Here is a 19,631-nt window from a genome sequence, read left to right as displayed (position 1 = left end):
AAATGACTGTGAAATGTGTGGAAATGACCATGAAGGGAAGGGAATTGACCGTGAGCGAAGAGAATTGACCGTGAAATGCATTGAAATGACCGTGAATCTAAACGGAATCACTGGAATTGACCGTGAAATGCATGGAAATGACCGTGAAGTAAAGCAAAATGACCATGAAATGCGTGGAAATGACCGTAAAGTGAAGGGAATTGACCGTGAAGTGCATCGAAATGATCGTGAATCTAAACGAAATCGTCGGAAATGACCGTGAAATGCATGGAAATGACCATGAAGTGAAGTGAAATGACTGTGAAATGCGTAGAAATGACCATGAAGTGAAGGGAATTGACCATGAAGTGCATCGAAATGACTGTGAATCTAAACGGAATTGCCGGAAATGACCGTGAAATGCATGGAAATGACCGTGAAGTGAAGCGAAATGACCGTGAAATGCATGGAAATGACTCTGAAGTGAAGAGAATTGACCGCGAAGTACATCAAAATGACCGTGAATCTAAACGGAATCGCCGAAAATAACCGTGAAATGCATGGAAATGACCATGATGTGAAGGGAATTGTCCGTGAAGTGCATCGAAATGACCGTGAATTAAAACGGAATCGCTGGAAATGATCGTGAAATTCATGAAAATGACCGTGAAATGCATGGAAATGAGCGTGAAGTGAAGGGAATTGACCGTGAAGTGCATTGAAATGACTGTGAATCTAAACGGAATTGCTGGAAATGACCGTGAAATGCATGGAAATGAGCGTGAAGTGAAGGGAATTGACCGTGAAGTGCATTGAAATGACTGTGAATCTAAACGGAATTGCTGGAAATGACCGTGAAATGCATTCCCTTCACTTCACGCTCATTTCCATGCATTTCACGGTCAATTCGCTTCACTTCACGGTCATTTCCATGCATTTCACGGTCATTTCCAGCAATTCTGTTTAGATTCACGGTCATTTCAATGCACTTCACGGTCAATTCCCTTCACTTCACGCTCATTTCCATGCATTTCACGGTCATTTCGCTTCACTTCACAGTCATTTCCATGCATTTCACGGTCATTTCCAGTGATTCCGTTTTGATTCACAGTCATTTTGATGCACTTCACAGTCAATTCCCTTCACTTCACGCTCGTTTCCATGCATTTCACGGTCATTTCGCTTCACTTCATGGTTATTTCCATGCATTTCACGGTCATTTCCGACGATTCCGTTTAGATTCACGGTCATTTCGATGCACTTCACGGTCAATTCCCTTCCCTTTACGGTCATTTCCATGCATTTCAAGGTCAATTCGCTTCACTTCACGGTCATTTTCATGCATTTCATGGTCATTTTCGGCGATTCTGTTTAGATTCACGGTCATTTCCATGCACTTCATGGTCAATTTCCTTCACTTCACGGTCATTTCCACGCATTTCACGGTCAATTCGCTTCACTTCACGATCATTTCCATGCACTTCACGGTCAATTGCCTTCACTTCACGGTCATTTCCACACATTTCACGGTCAATTTGCTTTACTTCACGGTCATTTCCACACATTTCACGGTCAATTTGCTTCACTTCACGGTCATTTTCATGCATTCTACGGTCATTTCCGGTGATTCCGTTTAAATTCACAGTCATTTCCATGCACTTCACGGTCAATTCCCTTCACTTCATGGTCATTTCCACGCATTTCACGGTCAATTCACTTCACGGTCATTTTCCGCGATTCTGTTTAGATCCGCGGTCATTTTCATATATTCCACGGTCAATTGCCTTCACTTCACAGTCATTTCCACACATTTCATGGTCAATTCACTTCATTTCACGGTCATTTTCATGCATTTCATGGCTATTTCCGGTGATTCCGTTTAGATTCACGGTCATTTCCATGCACTTCACGGTCGCGGGAATTGACCGTGAAGTGAAGCAAATTGACCGTGAAATGCATGAAATTGATCGTGAAGTGAAGCGAATTGACTGTGAAGTGAAGCGAATTGACCGTGAAAGTGAGGGGAATTAGCTGTGAAATGCATGGAATTGACCGTGAAATGAACTGATTAAAATTGACCACGAAGTGAATGAAATGGATTTTTTACCATTGACCTAATGGCATCTTAGAAAATAAGTAGGTTAGCTAAAGTAGCGTTTCTTACCCCAAAATCCTATATGGTACGTCAAGTAACTCATTCTAGTTTAAGAGATATATTTATTAAATAAATAAAGAAGGAAATGAGTAAAAAGAGAGAGAAAAAAAAAATTTATATGCATAAATATACATATTTATATAAATATGTATTAGAGAAAAGTGTAGGAGAGAAAAAGTTCTCATTCAACAAAAAAAAAAAAAAAAAACAATAGGTGGGACAGCGAGGCGGGGTTGACCGGGTTTGGACCTGGTCAACCTCAACTCTCTATCCCACTCACCCGGTCGACCGAGTTGACCCGGTCGACCCCGACTCGCTGTCCACCCTCTTGCAATCGTGGGGTTATGGCTACGGTTATAGCTACGGCTATGGCTACGGTTATAATCCGTAGTAAAAGCGAGCTAAACTGGAGATATGCAGCCGTACAGCTGGGGTTTATTCTTGGGAGCTCAAAATAAGTGAGCTTATTTTTTGGAATGGGCCATAAAGAGGTCATACAGTGAGAAATTTCCCGTGTTTAAAAATGACCTCTTCAAATGGATTAACGGTGTAGATACAACAAATACCTTATAGTAAGGCCTACATGACTTGGTGACGTTACTTCAGGATCGAGTCTTGCTACTTAACCTGTCAGTAGCTAATTTGCATCCATATTTCATCCACGCCATCTATCAATTTTGAAAGCTCATGCTCAAAATTACATAAGGTAGATCCAAATTTCAAGTGTACGACACGTCAATCACCACGGTTTCCTATCCTGTGGTTCACTTGATATTGGTTTGATGAGCCCATGCCATTAAAGGAGCTGGCAAAATAGATGGACTGCGTGGATAAAACACATACATGGTAGGCCAGCAGAGCATTTCCAGCAGGTGTTGTCTGATACACTAGGCAATCCAAGTCCCTGACAACTCCCCGTTTATATCATCACCGTCAATGGGAAGGGGTCAATGGTGAAAAGGGATTCGGACCATTCACATAATAGGCTGTCTTAGATCAACCATGATTGATAAAATTGAGACAATGTTTTAGCATTCCTTCCTCTGGGGCTGCCATTGGTGCGGGCTCGGCCCTTCAGCTACAAACCTGGCCCACTTCAGCCCACGCTCGGGTTGGAATATTAGGCCCAAGGACTCAGCCTAGCCAAAAGTTTAAGCCCATGGCTAAGAGACCACGAGAATTGCCAGAGTATGTCCCGATGTCGCCCATTTAGATTTCAAGTCATTTTTGTAACATATGATGCATGATGGGCACACCCAACGAACTGACCCAAGCTTGAGCAGGCTTAGGTGGGCCAAGCTTGGACCTGTTTGTTGAGCATGAGTCTGGCCATTTGTGGACCATTATAATAAGAATTTTCATTCATTATATTTATAATAGATTGGTAAATTCAGAAAATAAAAAATGATGTTTTGGACCAGATAAGTCAAAAGTTGGATTTGGACCATTAAGATACACGAGGGCTCAGATTGAGCTTAACCATAGGCCTTCTATTATTTGGCTGGTCCCCGTTAACTCTCACTTAGCCCATTTCCCATCACTGACAACCATGGTATCAGTGCCTAATGGGCTGGACTTGGGTTTCTTTAAACCCATAATTTGCCCAGCTAGACCGGTTGAACCAGCCCTATTCAAAATTTTAATTCAACTCAGCCCAGCGCATCATGTTTTTCACCCTTACCTAGGTATATATGGGGGTGCAAATGTGTTGAATGGACCGAAGGGTCATTGGACCCGAGAGGTGGCTCTGGGTCTAAAAGTTTTATCTGAGTTACTTAATAAATCTAGGTCTTCTCAAAATCAACTTGATCCAACATGGTTGGGAAATAGTTATTAAATGGACCTTTTGGGTTAAAAGACTAAACTAAACCTGACCAACCCCACCCAAATTCAAGGAAAAGCTATCATTGAGCATCTATGGCTTTTTTTTTTTTTTCTTGTGGGCTAGACTACAACAATGGTCCACAAGCTTTTTCTAAATCAAGATTTCCAATTCACTATTTGTGACAATATGGACTTACAAATCTTTGTTGGTCCAAAATATACCGAAATCATATTAATTGGACTACCACAATCACTAGGGTTATTAAAGGGCTTGGCTGGTCCATAAGCTTTTAGTGTGGCCAAGTATTTGGGTCATGTGCACTCTTGCCATATGTTCATAATAAACATGTGTGATGGGGTGTAGAGCGCATTGGAAGATCTAACCCAAGTCTCTTGAAATGAAATTTTAGCCTTTTTGGTCCATATGTATTAATGTATGTGATATAATATGAGAATGAATAATATGAGTCCCATGATTGACTTAAGTAGGAATTGTATCTTTTAAATTTTTTTATTTTTTTTTAAAAAGAAAGAAGGAAAAGGGCTGAAAGAATTTGAGATTCTCAGTTGAGTTCAGATTGGTTCAGCAATCCCAGCCTCTGCTATGGGACACTTGTTTGTTAAAACAGGATGGATGTACGGCTGGATTTTTATTTTTATTTTTCTGATGGGGAGGATCCCTCTAGTGGTACCAATACCTACCATAGGCTTATAGTGGTACGGGGCAGATGTGGGGCCATGTAGTGTATGTATTCCATCCAATTGATCCATCAGATATGTATTTTCTGCTAATAGCAGGAGTTAAGTTACTTATATAGGATAAGTAAATTTGGTTAAAAATTAATATCAATTACTTATTTATTGAAAATTACAAAAGTATTTTCAACAAATTTTTTATTTAAAAAAAAAAACTTTTTAACTTCCTAAGGCAACTTATTTCCTTCAATTTTTATTTTTTGTCGCATAATAGGTTGATTGCAACCCAACTTGGTGCTGGGCATAAAAACCCAGTTGACGTGAAAACTAACAGCAGCTTAATGTATCAACGGTGGGGCCACCAGTTTGTGGACCCCACTGCAAATGATGGTGACCAAGCACCTACGTGCCGCTGAAACGTCTCTTTCTCAAGATCCTTTTGAGTGTGGGTTCCACCACGTGCGATAGTGGGACCCACCATAATTTTGAGGAATCCACACTGTCCATCAAATTAACCCCACCACTAGCAGCAAGAAGTAATGACTCCCACTGTTGCATATACCCTGATGGCTCAGCTATTTGTATTTGTTGTGTGTGTGTGTGTGTGTGTGTGTATATATATATATATATATATATATATATATATATATATATATATATATATATATTTATATATATATATATATATATAAATTTATTTTTATTTTTTTTTTGTCATGGCGGCAATTTTAAACTATGCCTTAGAGGGAGACTTGCTGACACTTTTAATGGTGTAGATTTAACCAATGGCATTTAGGATAGCATGACTGAATGATATTCAGGCATAGTACCATTGATTGCCTCTTGTAAGGTCTTGCAATCCTAACTCTATGTGGTCCAACATGATTTATGTGCTATATCAGCTGTGTCCATCAGTTTGGCCTGCTCCTTTTAGGACAAGATCCCAAACATGAGGCACATCCAAAGTTCAAGTGGACCACATCAAAGAAAATAGTGGGGGATAAAAATGCCCACCATTGAAACTGTTCAAGCTAGCATCCACCGTGATATTTATATGCCATCTAACACATTCCTAAGGTCATTCCATCATGGATGAAGGGAAAACACAAATGTCAGCTTGATACAAAACATCTGTGGGCTCAAGAAGTTTTCAATGGCAAGCATTCAAACTTTACTTTTTCCTGTGGTGTGGTCCACTTGAGATTTCGATCTGCATTGTATTTGGGCTAATGTACTAAAATGATCTGGTGAAATAATGGACTGAGTGGATATAGCACATACATCATGATGGTTGAAAGGTTGTGATTGAATCCCCACCATAAAAAACTTTATGGGGTCCACCGGGATATGTAAACCTACTGATAAGCTCACAAAAACGTGAGACCACCCAGATATAACATTCATCCAAAATTTTGGTGGCTCAGAAGAAGTTTTTAATGATCATTTACTACTGCTTCCTGTTCTATGGTACACCTGAGATTTGAATTTGCTTTTTAAAAAAAAAAAATTAAAAAATAATCATGGCCTAAAATGAGTTTTCAATGAAGATGGACGGCGTGAATGTAAGGCACATATATCACGTTGGGCCGGCCCACATTCAGGAATCCCACACACTCCCAACTCCCAAGCTGAGTTTCGGCCATGAAAAAAAGCTTTATTTAACCATTAATACTCTATAATCGAAAATATTTAAGTAATAGTATTTCCTAATTATGTCTGACGCACGTGGCTCATCGGGATAGAAATCCGAAATAGGCATCCCACTGAATCCAGCACTGATTGACTACTGATCAAATTTCACTTTCTTCCGACCATTCTCACCATCAAATGAGTGGCCCTTTTCTCATCAATGTGAGCCATTTCTGTGTGCCACTGGCTTAAGGGATGGGAATATCCAAATGTTGCCATTTTTGGACTATGGACTGTTACCTACTTCAACTCTAAAGTTAACGGTTCCGATCTTGCCCATGCAAGCCACGTTTGTAGAAGCAACATGAAGGCACATTACCTCCCGTCCGTCGTGAGGCACTAAATCCAGCTCCATATAACAGATTGCGTACTGAGTAAACTCTGTGGGGTCCACCGTGTTTTATATGTTTTATCCAATCGGTACATCCATTTTACCATATAATTTTACGGTTGAAGCCCAGAAATGAAGCATATACAAAGCTAAATTGGACAATACCACAGGAAACAGTGTGTATTGAACATCTACTGTTGAAAACTTCTTGGGGCCACAGAAATTTTGGATCAAGCTAATATTTGTATATTTATTTATTTATTTATTATTATTATTTTAAAACTTTCATCCATGTTTGTGTGATCTTATGAACAGGTTGGATGACAAATAAAAATCACTGTGGGCTCTAGCAAGGTTTCAACAGGGGAAATCATCATTCTCATTGTTTCTTGTGGTGTGGTCCAATTGGGCTTTGGATATAATTCAATTTTGGGCTCGACCCCTAAAATGATCTGAAAAAAAATGGATGAACGGCGTGGATAAACTACATACATTGAAAATACACAATCGGTTTCCATGCAACAGGAACTTCATCATGTATACGTCCAATCTCATCCTACGGTTGGCTACACTTTTCCCAACATAGAGCTCACATGGGATTTCATATGCTAGTGGTGTTTATTATACTTTTCCCAACATAGAGCTCACATGGGATTTCATATGCTAGTGGTGTTGATTATTATACAAGAGTCACTGCGTAGAAGAAAGATTTTCAGTCCGTTCATCCATTGGGCCCTAGTTTGTATGGTCAACACTCCAAAACTCACGCTAGATCCACCTATCCTCTGTACCAAGTGATCTTCGTGGTAGGGCCAACTTCTTTCCCGATCTCAAATGTATTGCGTATGGTTCAGGGTGGCAATGGCCGAGTTGAAGTCATGTCAGGTCCTACTGTATGCATGTTATGCTTGAAATGAGCATTCATATTTTTCTTTTAAAAATAATAAATAAAGCCTCTAATCTGCTATCACTGCGCCAGAATCGGGACTTTGTGATGTATTTTTGGGACGGACAAACTCTAGGTTTAATAACGGATTTAATCCGTCGCTAAGTCCCTATTTCCTACCTCCAATCCAAACGTCGCGACGAAATCCTTCGCTAAAATCTGATTTACGACTAAAATCTGATTTACGACGGATTTTGGTCCGTCATAATTTGGAGACGGACTAAATTCGTCGCTAAACTTGATTTTGCAACAGAATAAGATCTGTTGCAAATTCCCGCCCAAAATACCAAATGGCAACGCTTTTCAATTGCTTTTGCGACGGAACGTCCATCATAAAAGGATTTTCGCCTTAAAACATTAAATTTTTTTTTTTCATTTTTTTAGAATATGGAGGAAATTTAAGTTTTTTGTAGTCTAATAATTATTTTTTAATAGAATTTCAGTTGTTTAATTATACATATTTGTGTATAAGATTATCTTTTAACAATTGATTGAATGCAAAAAGAAAATTTATTTTGTTTTTATATCAAATGAGTGGAATTTTTATTTTTATTTTTTAATTTAAAACTAAAATTTAAATGATTTGTAATATCACATGAAAAAGAATATTAAGAAGTTTAAAAAAAATTTAACAATGTTTGAGAAAAAAATTAGATTTTGAAAAAATAAAAATCGTGATTTAATAAAAATCTATTTTGTGGGAACAAAAAAGAATATTGAATAAAGTTGATAATTTTGAAAAAAAAAAGAATTTGATTTCGAGAAAAAATAATATCCTCAAAAAGAAAATTAAAAAGATTTTTTAATATGTGAAAATTTTCACAATGATGAAAAATGAAAATATTTTGAAAAAGAAAATGAGAATTTGTATTTTGATAAATAAAATAAAATTGACAAGTTAAATAAAAATTGACAAGTTTGAAAAAAATGCTTTAAAAAAAAATTGAAGTTAGAAAGAATTGAAAATTTTAAAATAAAACGATATTAAAAAATCGATACTTCAACAAAAAACAAACATTTTGAAACAAAAAATAAAGAACTTGAAAAAATTTATGATTTTGAAAAATAATTGAAAATGTTCAAAATTTGAAATTAAAAGAAAAGGTTATTTATAAAAACACTGAGATTTTGAAAAAAAAAAATTATCATTTTAAAAAAGAAAATTGAAATGTTGAAAATAAAATGATGCTTTTGATGAAAAAAAAACGACATTATGGAATTTTTGGGAAAAAAAAATAATTAAAATTTGAGAATTTTTTTGAGATTTTAAAAATAAAATTTAGAATTTGTATTTTAATTTTTTTGAAATATTTTATAATAAAAATGATATTTTGTTAAAAATTTTCAAAGAAAAATTAAGAGAAAAAATATACATTTTGAAAAAAAAATGTTATTTTAAAATGGAAATTGAAATTTATCTATGAAAAAAAAATATTTTTTAATAAATTAATAGGTACATCCACTAATTGAACCCTTAACCATTTTTGGACAATCTAATTAGTTCAGACTGGAGAGTAAATAACTTTAGATGTTTAAATCAAATTTCACTCAAATTGTTGATCAATCTTGTATGCCCAATATCTTTCTCATGTGTAGCTTGATCGGGGCGAGTAACTAGACAAATTGAGGGTATTGATCATTAAAATAGAGTGAATGGACCAGACATATAAAATGGACCAAATATTCTAGTCAAAATTGTGGCCCAACTTATTGACCTCGCAAGAGCTTAAGAATTGATGTTAGTACGTTTTTTGGGCCCCATCATGATGTGTGTTGAACATCAACACTGTGCATTTGATGTGTCCCCTTTAAGTTATGAGATATCTCAAAAATCATCCGTATACGAAACTTAGGTGGGTCATACCATCTAAAACCATGTGAAGACATCCTAAAAAAAATAAAAGCACTTGGTGGGGCCCACATTAGTTTTGGATGCGGTTGAAACTTGGTCTGACCCCTCATCCAAGTGGGACACACATAATGAGTGGGTTGGATATGTGAATCACATTTAAGTAGGCCCAATATATGATTATGAATATTTTAAGGAAACTTCTCTCTACTACATTTAGGTGAGTTACTCAGTACCCTTGTAAACTTTGTGGGGTCCACCGTTATTTATTTAATTTATCCACTCATTTTATCCATGTTAACAGATAATTTTAGGTCTATAGAACAAAAATGAAGCATATCCAAAGCTCAAGTGGACCACACCACAGGAAATAGTGTGATTGAACCTCTACCATTGAAAAATTCTTGAAGGCCACAGAAGTTTGGATCAAGTTGATGTTTGTGTTTTCTTTTCATCCATATCTTTTTGATATTATGAACAGGTGGGCTTAATACAAATGTAAGATGCATTGACATGATCCGGCTTACAATTCTGTTTATGTTTGTCTTTAAAATTCACTGTATTGTCCTTTTTTTTTTCTTTCCGTCTTTTTGTGCAGCAAGTGAAGAGTAGAGCTACAGCTGCATTTGGTAATGGAGTTTATTTGGATAAGTACATAAAAAATCCCAGGGGATGATTTTCATCGTTAAAAAATTCGTAGGGCCCACCATTAGGTATATTTTCCATCCAAGTCTTTTTTTTTTTTGTCTCAAGCCTTATGACGAGCTCACAATATGGATGGACGGTTTGGGTATAACACATACCTCATGATATGACCTACGGAACTTGATCACGTCATGAAAGAAGGGAAAACACAAATATTAGCTTGATTGAAAACTTTCGTAGCCCTTAGAACTTTTTAATGGTGGGCGTCACTCTTTCCTCACTGTTTTCTGTGGTGGGGAGCAGCCAAGGCAGCCAACAATACAGACCTGAAAACACACAACACTCTTCATCCAACGCAAGAATTCCCCTCCAAACTTATAGACCTGCAACCAACAATTCCTCCAAATAAGCACTCTTCATCCATTCTACAACCATCCCAACACAGAATGCAAGTCATCCAAACAGGCTACACAACTCTTCCAATCTGCACCCATCACATCACAGTATCCAATTACTCTACACATGCAGACCAGCAACCAACAATTAATCCAAACAGGTACATCATAGAATCCTCTATTCACCAACCATCACAGCACAATGACACTTGTGCTGCCCACCAATTAGCTGATATGGCCCTCAAGACCAAAGGCAAGCAATCAAAGCAGGTAACCAATCAAATAGTCCAAATTGTAAGGTCGCATTTTAGATGCACCGTGAACCAAAAACTACACTTATTTAATCAGTTTATTTGCCTCAATTGAAACTGATCGCTACAAAACAAAGAGTAACTGCACATATTTCCTATTTCCACAGAAAAATTCCTACATTGCCAAAAAACGCATCTGATTGCTCTCTTGCTATTTAAATTGCCCTTATTTTTTTCCAAACATCAAAATTCGAAAAGACAATAAGAAGAGGGCAACAAGAAGAGGATAAGTCCTTGGGACAACCAGATCTTCAACAGCTTGCATGCATTCATCAGGAACATTTGTATAAAATGTCTTCCTCACTTTAGCTTGAGCTCCAAATTGCAATTCTGTTACTTTCACTTTGTACGTGCACTACTCCCTTGTCAACGGTAGGAAACAAGGCATCCAAACAGCCCAATTTCCAGAGCCAAATCACAAATAACAATGTTCAAGATTTCATGGTTGATGACAAGTCAGCCTCTCAAATCTATATTGGTAGAGATGTTTCTCTGACACAATAAATTGCTACTACTGAGAAGAAACAGATAAAGCCCAACATCATGCTTTTCAAAAAATAAAAATAAAGCTCAAGATTGTCCTACTTTCTCCAAAAACTGAAGGGCCTAGGCACATGGATACCTGATTCAGTTTCTACTGAAGATGGAGCCAACATCTTGACATATTGTAATGCACACTACTGCTTTTTCTCTTCTGCTTTTCTCGGCTGCAAAAGAGGCAACAGGTAAATAAATACATTGAAATGCTCAGAAAAACTCAATCAGATTTTAAATCACAGTTGATGTCAAAGTGAATCGAACTGCAAATTGGGCAGTAGATCATAGATTTTTCCAGAATTCCTTAGACTAATTACAAAACCAAAAGAAAATCAAGATTGACATATGGTAATGCACACTACAACTATTATACAAGAGATGCCACGTTCGAGGTACATTTTACAACACAAAGAAGGCTTTCAGATGTGACAAGTTTGGTCGATGGTTCAGTGAATAAGGCCATTACAAATCAAAATAGTACTAGAGATTTCATTGGCCAAAATCTACAGAAATTTGGGGGAAAACAGAAACTGAGCAAGAAAAATCAGGGAAAAGTGGATTCAAACCTTATGGATGGACTGAATGCAATCCCTAAGCGTACGGACCAGATCCGAACTCCAGTCGATCCACACCTGCGAAATCCGATCGTCAGAAGCTCGATCAGATCAATGGCTCGCTGTTTCTGGTGAAGGGAGGGAGAGGGAGAGAGGGGAAGAGAGAGAGAGAGAGAGAGAGAGAGAGAGAGAGAGAGAGAGAGAGAGAGAGAGAGAGATGGGCAGAGGGATCGAAAGGATTGAGAGGGTTTTCATCCTTCTTGACCTTGGCCTTGTAGATGTATGACATCCTCATGCCGCAAGAGAGAAACAGGTGGACAAAAAACCCTTGTGCCCTTTCACCATTTTCGCTGCAGAGGGTTTTGCCAAGAGAGAAACAGGTGGAAAAAAAACACTAGAAGACGCAAACCATGAATTACCGGGTTGTGCTCGTTGAGGCTCTCTTCGTCAAGCTCCGAGTTGGAGAGGAAGAGGGAGAGAGAGTGGGAGACTGATCGAGATCGAACTGACGTCACCAAGTTGTGTGCCCCACTATGATGTATGTTTTGTATCCACACCATCCATACATTTTGAGAGGTCATTTTAGGGTATGATACAAAGAATGAGGCAGATCCAAGGCTGGAGTGGACCCCACCACAGAAAACAGTGGAGAGAATGATGCCCACTGTTTAAACCTTCCAAAGGTCCACTATCTTTAAATTTTTTAAAAAATTTATGATATCATTCTTGGTGAAGTTGTTGGTGCCCGTTTGATTTCCCGTGCTGGAAGTCTTACAAATCTAGCTAAGTGCCCTGCTTCTACACTTCAGATCCTTGGTGCCGAAAAAGCACTTTTCAGGTGCATGCTTCAGCATCTACTTATGCCTTATCGTTCATCATCATCATTGTTGTTTTCATTCTCATCTTTGTTGTTTTTCATGGCAGATCCTGCTGTCAAACCATCTAGGCGAGGATGATAGCCAAGTGCATAACCTTATGGCGTTGCTAAATTATCCCAGCTTTGTTCTGGTCCAATTAATTATCAGGCCTCAAAACTCTTATGTGGGCCCAGCCCATGGGCCTTAAGCTCTAGCCAAAACATCCAACCTGGCCCACATTCACTGCTGAACTTGTATTCCAGAAAGCCATGATTATTGATTTGGATATGGGGGGCTGTATTTCCTGTCTTCTTCTTATTATTATTTTTAAATATGACTATTGGATAGGAATCGTTATGTTCCCCTGTATCAGCTGATAGACTTTTTTATTTCACCCAATTTTTTTTCTCCCATTAAAATTTCCAAAAAATGGTTCATTCTACTTTGATTCATCAATCTCATTTAAATTGTGTTTTTATCCCCAAAATAGATATAAATATAAAAAGAGTTTTAGAACTTCCTCCATGGTTGAAATGAAGAAGCAAGTGAAAATAATAATAATAATAATAATAAAACAATAGGAAACTTGGAAAAAAAAAAATGAATTGGAGACTTTGTGGGTGTATTGGCACTGATATGGACCCATTGATTTTGGAATGGACTGGTTAAACGCTGCATTACATAATGGGCGTGGCCAATGCGGCTATACTGTAACTGATTTTCAAAACCAACAGGTATGGATCTTCAAAACACAAGGATCAATGAAATTAGCCGAACAAGCAGTTATTTAGGTTGTCCATGTTAAATCTATATTCTGCATTCTTATTGTCTTTCATTGAGCTATTTGCTTGCAGGCAATCATTTACAATGCATTTGCTCCTCTTATGACATCATGGGCTGTTGTCTATGACGTGTGCTACTTGGAACCTCAAAATCTAAAACCTGACGAGACGCCAATAGAATTTGCAGAAAGGTATTTTTTACTGCCTTGCAATTCCTATGAGATGATCCTGGGCATTTGTCACTCTTTGTTCTAATCTCTAAAAGAAAGCCTATGTTGGTTCTTTCTTGCAATTGGAATAACCTTTTGTCTGATAAAATGGCTCTTGTTGCAGAATTAGGGACATAATATCTGTTCGAGCTGGTCTTAAAAAGGTTCCTTGGGATGGATATCTGAAATACTCTCGTCCTGGTCCAAAGCACACTGAACAGAAGTATGTTAGATGTATCTTTTTCTCTTAAAAACCTATAGAGGATCTGGCATGGACAGTCATGGCCTGCCTGATTTTAGTTAAATATAGAGGTTTGTGGTGTATAGCCCTGCCCATGGTGGAACACTGCAAGATCTGACCCATCTCTCAGGTAGGCCCATGGCATGGATTCCCAGGGCTCAATAATGAGGCCAGTGAATTCATCAGGTGGGCCAGTGTACAAAACAAATGGACTTATGAAACAAGTTCTTTCAGCTGTCTATTCGTTTCATACCCTGTTACTGGATGAGTGGACCGGTCTGATTTTTGGGAGATGGTGGTTATGCAGTGGGGCACACCAGATGGTCAGCTTGGTTGTTCACCATGTGTAGTCTTTGCATGTGTCCCCAGCTTGTAGATGGGCTCTCGTATGCACGCCTGTGGCCTTGGAAAATCTGATAGATATAAAGCTTATCATACAACTTATGAAGAAAAGGAAGGTCTTGACTCTTGAGTTTAGCATACCAGCAACATGACAATCTAATACAAAAATATTGGAAATATCATAGCACTGTTGTTTCACATTTTCAGGCAACAAATCTTCACAGAGTCGGTGTTGCGACGTCTCGAGGAAAAATGAAGAAAAATCAGGCTCGTGTATGGAATTTTTCCTTTTCCATTTAATGTCCCATGGGGCTCATTATGTTCTATTTCTGGTTTGAATAGTTTATTTGATTGGTGTTAATGCAATCTCTATTCAAAATGGAGTCAACAATTATAAGGTCTAAATTTTTGCACATGTACACCACTTGAGCGGTGGACGAGCTCTTCCCCTTCCCATTAGTACTCTACACATTTTTACGTTGAATTGATTTTTTTAAATGTCAGTATTAAACTAATCAACAACATTAGTCCATGTAATTACGACGATATACTCACACGTGCAACACATGCATTTTACTAGTTTATTTATATAAAGCAATAGCTCCATAAAATACCAAACAGAATCTACACCAAATATCCAGCTGCAACCAGCCAACCACATCTTCCAAAATTGATTATCCATTTCAAAATAAGCAGTTTGGAGCATTTTATGATTGGTGGAGCTGGATTTTCTTTCATGAATACACACACACACACACACACACACACACACACACACACACACACACACACACACACACATCATTTTCCTACTTTATGTAATTGGTTTGAGTTGTTGTCTATGCTGTGAAGTCTGTGAAATCTATTGCATTTATAATTTTATTTGGTCTTTTTTAATGGTTTTTTTTTCATCTTAATGCCTTGTGGTTGCAAGGCTTGTAATCTGGAGGCACTGAAAGGATTCCCTTTCTTTTTTCTCGTATTTTCCAGTTAAAAGTAACTTGTTCAAATTGGGTGTTCTCCAATTCCCATCTCTTCATTGGAAATTCTTCTTCTGAATCCTTTATTCATGAATAACAGGTTTCAAGTTTTGGGGTGTCTGATTGTATTTAAAGTTTAGACTTTTCATTCTCCATTGAAAGGAGGAGAGATTTTAGGGATGACCTTCAGGAAGGTATATCCTCTATCGTTTGTTAGATTCTAATTTCAGAGGGCTTTTGTTTTTCTTAGATTTTAATTCCTGAGAATCCAATTTTCTAGAACATTTCTTGGTTGGTGGAAGAAGAATCTCGTCTGCTTCTTTTATTTTTATTTTGAAATAGTGGGGCTTTTTTTTTTTTAATTAATTATTTTTTTATACATGATGCTTGTAGTGTTTTCTTCCAAGAATATTTTCATCCAAAGAGAAGACCATAAGCCAAACTGACGAAGATTCATTTGATTCTTCCAGTAAGTGATAAGCATCTCTTTACCTTTTAAATCCAACAAAATCTCTTAAATCATTTTACCAATTTTTTTTATTTTATTTTTTAAAATTTACTACATGCCTTATTTTGCAGAAATTACCAAGCTGACTCTTGCAGATTGCAAAACTGCCTTTTTCCTTCAATTCAAGAACGTGCTAAATTTTCCAAATGCCCCTCTGCTAGATCCGTAATTCATGTTCGTTTTCCAAGGAAATCAGTACCCAAAATTCGAAAATTTTTCGGGCAAGTTTACCTAATGATTTATTAATTCGAGAATTTAAAAATTGCATTGATTTTTAGTGGTGGATAAGGTATTTCAATGAAAGATATTGACATCAGAATTTCTCTGTCAAAACAGATGGCACAAGAACTACTCACTGAACTCATACGGATTTTAGCTTCTTAGGTCCTTAGGTGTCTTCTGCTACCTCAGCAGTTGGGCCCTTTGATTTGTTGTTTTTCTGTTTCTTTGTTTTCTTTCTTTTTAATGCAGTTTCAGTTTCGTTGCCTTTTTAAAAAAAAATAATTAGATGGCCCCAATATAAATTTATTGCAACCCATTTCTTTTAGCTGAGACTTCATATTCAAGGAAACAAACTGAGAAAAAGACCACACAGTAGAAAAATAACTACCCATTGTAAATGAAAACAACAAAGGAGAATATTGTAGATAGATTTTTGAACTTAGGTAATTCGATATCCTTTTAAGCTTTAACTTGGGATGTAAGAATGGCATTTTATGTGAGGAATTATGGAATGTTGAGCCTCAGGAAATGTGGATTTTACTGAGGATTTCAATTCCTTATGTGTGGGCCTGTTGTCTAGTGATCTAGGCCATTGAGATGTTGAGCCTACAGTGGATGGACCATGCTCCCAAAAATCTTCCACCTTTTAAGATACTAAAAATCAGTTGATTGCCTAGAGATTGACGGTTAAGAAAAAAAATATAGGACCAGTTTCAATGGAAAAGAAAGAGCCAAAGATTGGGTGGATAGGGTCTTCCAATCTTGAAGACTTTTTGGGAGATGGGGGATGAAAGAGCAGCCCATCATATCAACAGTTTGGATCGCCTAACTGTGGGTCCCACACACGTGGTATCTAAAGCTTGAGCAACTTCTGGATTTGATAACCCCACCCAAGAAACTTGGGGTGATTTTGGATGAAGTTTCTGTGTCTTTATCCACTTCCAAGCTTTCCTCCTTATATCTTGTAGTTCTTTCTTGCAAGAAATAACAGTGGAATTTGAGAGAACCCTGACTTTTTCAGCTACCCCACCATCCTTCCGAAAAAGCTTATCTGGTATGCATTGATTTCATTTGATTTTTCTTCCTATGTCTCTTTATCCCATCCAAAATTTTCCTCTTATTCTTTTATCTTCTATTGATGTTAGTTGCAAAATCAGAGTCTACTTCAAGGCTTGGGAGTCTAAATTTCAGTAACTTGCAGTTTCAGATGTTGGACATCTTAGACAGACGAGACTTCAGGTTTTCAAATCTTGATTTCCTCTGTTGTGCTCTGTTCCTAATTCTTGTTTGGGAATTGATATGTACACCCACCATGATTGATTTGCTAGAATTGTATTTGTGTAGGCCTTGGCACACTTTCAGGAAGTCACCAACAGATATTGCCAAGAAAAGAAATTTGTATGTCTTGATTTGCTCAACATCTTTCCATATACATTGTTTTATAAAGCAGAATTGTATTAGAAATTGCAGTCTTAATTGAGTATGGAGTCCTGATGTCACTTATAATCATTATTTGGTTCGGACCAGAAATTAAATAGGAATTCGAGTTGTTAATGGAAATGTGCATCTAGATAGTGCTTGCCTATAACATTGGACTTGCTCTTGTACAGAGATTGTGCTGAATGTTTATCATCAATGCTGGCCCTAGTTTTAGGCTGCCGTGGAGGACAGTGAAGTCTTTTATCGATAGAAAAACCACTTCAAAGATTCATGTATTCTCAATGAGGCTTTTCTTCTAGTTGTTTTTGACATGCTTCTCTAATTTGGAAGGGCAGGGTTCTCAAGAGTTTGATGAATATGTTCCCATGGTAGACAAAGCTATGGATTCAAGCTGGAAGAAAAAAGTGTCCCATCAAAAGCTCCCGTCTCCTAGAAGTATGCAAGTATATATTAGATTTCATTAGGGAATTGCAGGCTTTTGCAAGTCAATGGTTATATGTTGTCATATGAGGTATCATATTTAGTGGATTCCATTTATGTGCATGTATTTTTCACATGAGGTATCATATAATGCTTTGGCAGGGAGTTTATTTTCAGTATGATTGAACTTTCTAGTTTGATGAATAGGATTTATTTTGTGAATAGAAGAAATCTTATTAAACAATCGTATGAATTATTTTTTGAATGACTATCAAGTGTAAGATACAAAATTAAAAAATTCTGACGATATATTTTTTTAAAATTTACAGATTTAGATGATATTTTGTTTAATTTATAGATATTTTAGCAACGGACCAAATCCGTCGCTAATTTCTGAACAAGTTGAAAATCAACGACGGATTTGGGTTTGTCGCTCCTCATATTAGCGACGGACTTTATTCGTCGTGAATATTTTTAATGTACGGTTTTTTTCGATAGATCTACGACGGATCTTATCCGTTGCTAGTATGCGACGGACCTTATCCGTCACAGATTAAACGGCGGATTTTATCCGTCAGAAAAAAATGACCTAGTAAACAGCGACGGCGTCAGACGAAATCCATCGTTTTTACGACGGATTTGGTCCATCGTAAATTCACGATTTTAGTGTTGTGTATTTTATAGTATTTTATAATAAAGCCTGTAATTCAGTAGATAATGATAGATATAGGAATATTATATGCTTGTATAGTCGTCTCAATTGTACTGCGTATAGTTCAGGGTGGTAATGGTCGAGTTCAAGTCATGTCAGGTCTTACTGTATGCATGTTATGCTTGAAATGAGCATTCATATTTTTCTTTAAAAAATAATAAATAAAGCTTTAATCTGCTATTTTATAATATTTTATAATAAAGCCTGTAATTCGGTATATAGTAGTAGATATAGGAATATTATATGCTTGTATAGTTGATACATGTGATAACATATTAAGGTCCAGATCTTTAGTCTATTTAAATTCAGTGAAACCTATAGCTAAGATCTCTAAACCTGAACCTCGCGAATGGGTTGAGAGAGAATATTAATGGTTTTACATGTTAGGTTGATATAGGCAGTAGCATATAAAGGCTTATATCCGATGTCTATCCAGAAACAGTGAAACCTATAACTAAGACCTCCATACCGAACTTCACTAAAGGGTTGAGAAGAGAAGCTAGTAATTATACTTATACTGTTCATAATACCTTATGCAACTTGTGTTTATGCATTGACCAGAGTCACCACTAGTCAAAGGGAACGTTTCAAGATTCATGGTTGCCTAGAATCCGTGAAATCTCTTAGATATTGGGAAAATCGAAGAATTTTCAGTTTGAGTAACTCTTAGATAGATCTGCGCCATGGGTTTCGAATAAGAGCCTTAATTACAAAAAAGGAAGAGGTTAAACACCCTTTTTCCGCCCGTGTCAAACTCGGTCTCTACTTTGCTAGGCTGTATGCTTTCAAAGGTGATTCAAAGAACTTCCAATAAAATACTAAACTTTAGATGTCTACACTATAAAAGATAAATCGAAAACGAAACGACAATGGTAGAAAAGGGTTTTCCGATAGAAGTACGAAAATGAAAAATAACGCAGAATTTTTGATTACTCCTTCAAGTCACGTATTCTGATATAGAATATCCTCAAGAGAGGTAATGGTAGAGCATACTTTACATGATGTCA

General features: G+C 37.0%; 1 protein-coding gene and 1 long non-coding RNA gene across 3 annotated transcripts; one reads left to right on the top strand and one right to left on the bottom strand.

Moving 5' to 3' along the window:
- Positions 1-11,204: 11,204 nt before the first annotated feature.
- LOC131242357 (uncharacterized) lies at positions 11,205-12,393 on the bottom strand. Of its 2 annotated transcripts, XR_009169593.1 has the most exons (3): positions 12,331-12,393; positions 11,924-11,989; positions 11,205-11,527 (listed from the first exon to the last, which is right to left on the bottom strand). It is a non-coding gene; the product is annotated as an uncharacterized LOC131242357 (long non-coding RNA). The 2 variants fall into 2 exon arrangements; XR_009169592.1 differs by lacking the exon at positions 12,331-12,393 and having other exon boundaries at positions 11,924-12,098.
- Positions 12,394-12,616: 223 nt separating this feature from the next.
- Positions 12,617-18,071, top strand: LOC131242343 (uncharacterized). The gene is made up of 8 exons (XM_058240932.1): positions 12,617-12,749; positions 12,836-13,741; positions 15,423-15,516; positions 15,716-15,791; positions 17,044-17,106; positions 17,198-17,291; positions 17,397-17,450; positions 17,828-18,071. Exons 3-8 carry the CDS (start codon positions 15,502-15,504, stop codon positions 17,862-17,864), a joined length of 339 nt encoding a protein of 112 aa, XP_058096915.1. The 5' UTR covers positions 12,617-12,749; positions 12,836-13,741; positions 15,423-15,501; the 3' UTR covers positions 17,865-18,071.
- The last annotated feature ends 1,560 nt before the right edge of the window (positions 18,072-19,631 follow it).

The sequence above is a fragment of the Magnolia sinica genome, chromosome 1 (genome assembly GCF_029962835.1).
Source record: "Magnolia sinica isolate HGM2019 chromosome 1, MsV1, whole genome shotgun sequence".
Lineage (NCBI taxonomy): Eukaryota > Viridiplantae > Streptophyta > Magnoliopsida > Magnoliales > Magnoliaceae > Magnolia > Magnolia sinica.
This window is presented reverse-complemented; position numbering and strand designations above follow the sequence as displayed.

Bases quoted from the DNA above. Each gene is read 5' to 3' on its own strand.
- LOC131242343 (XM_058240932.1), top strand. The intron at 17,292-17,396 runs GTTTTCAAATCT...GTATTTGTGTAG, and splicing joins TTAGACAGACGAGACTTCAG to GCCTTGGCACACTTTCAGGA. The intron at 17,451-17,827 runs GTATGTCTTGAT...TTGGAAGGGCAG, and splicing joins ATTGCCAAGAAAAGAAATTT to GGTTCTCAAGAGTTTGATGA.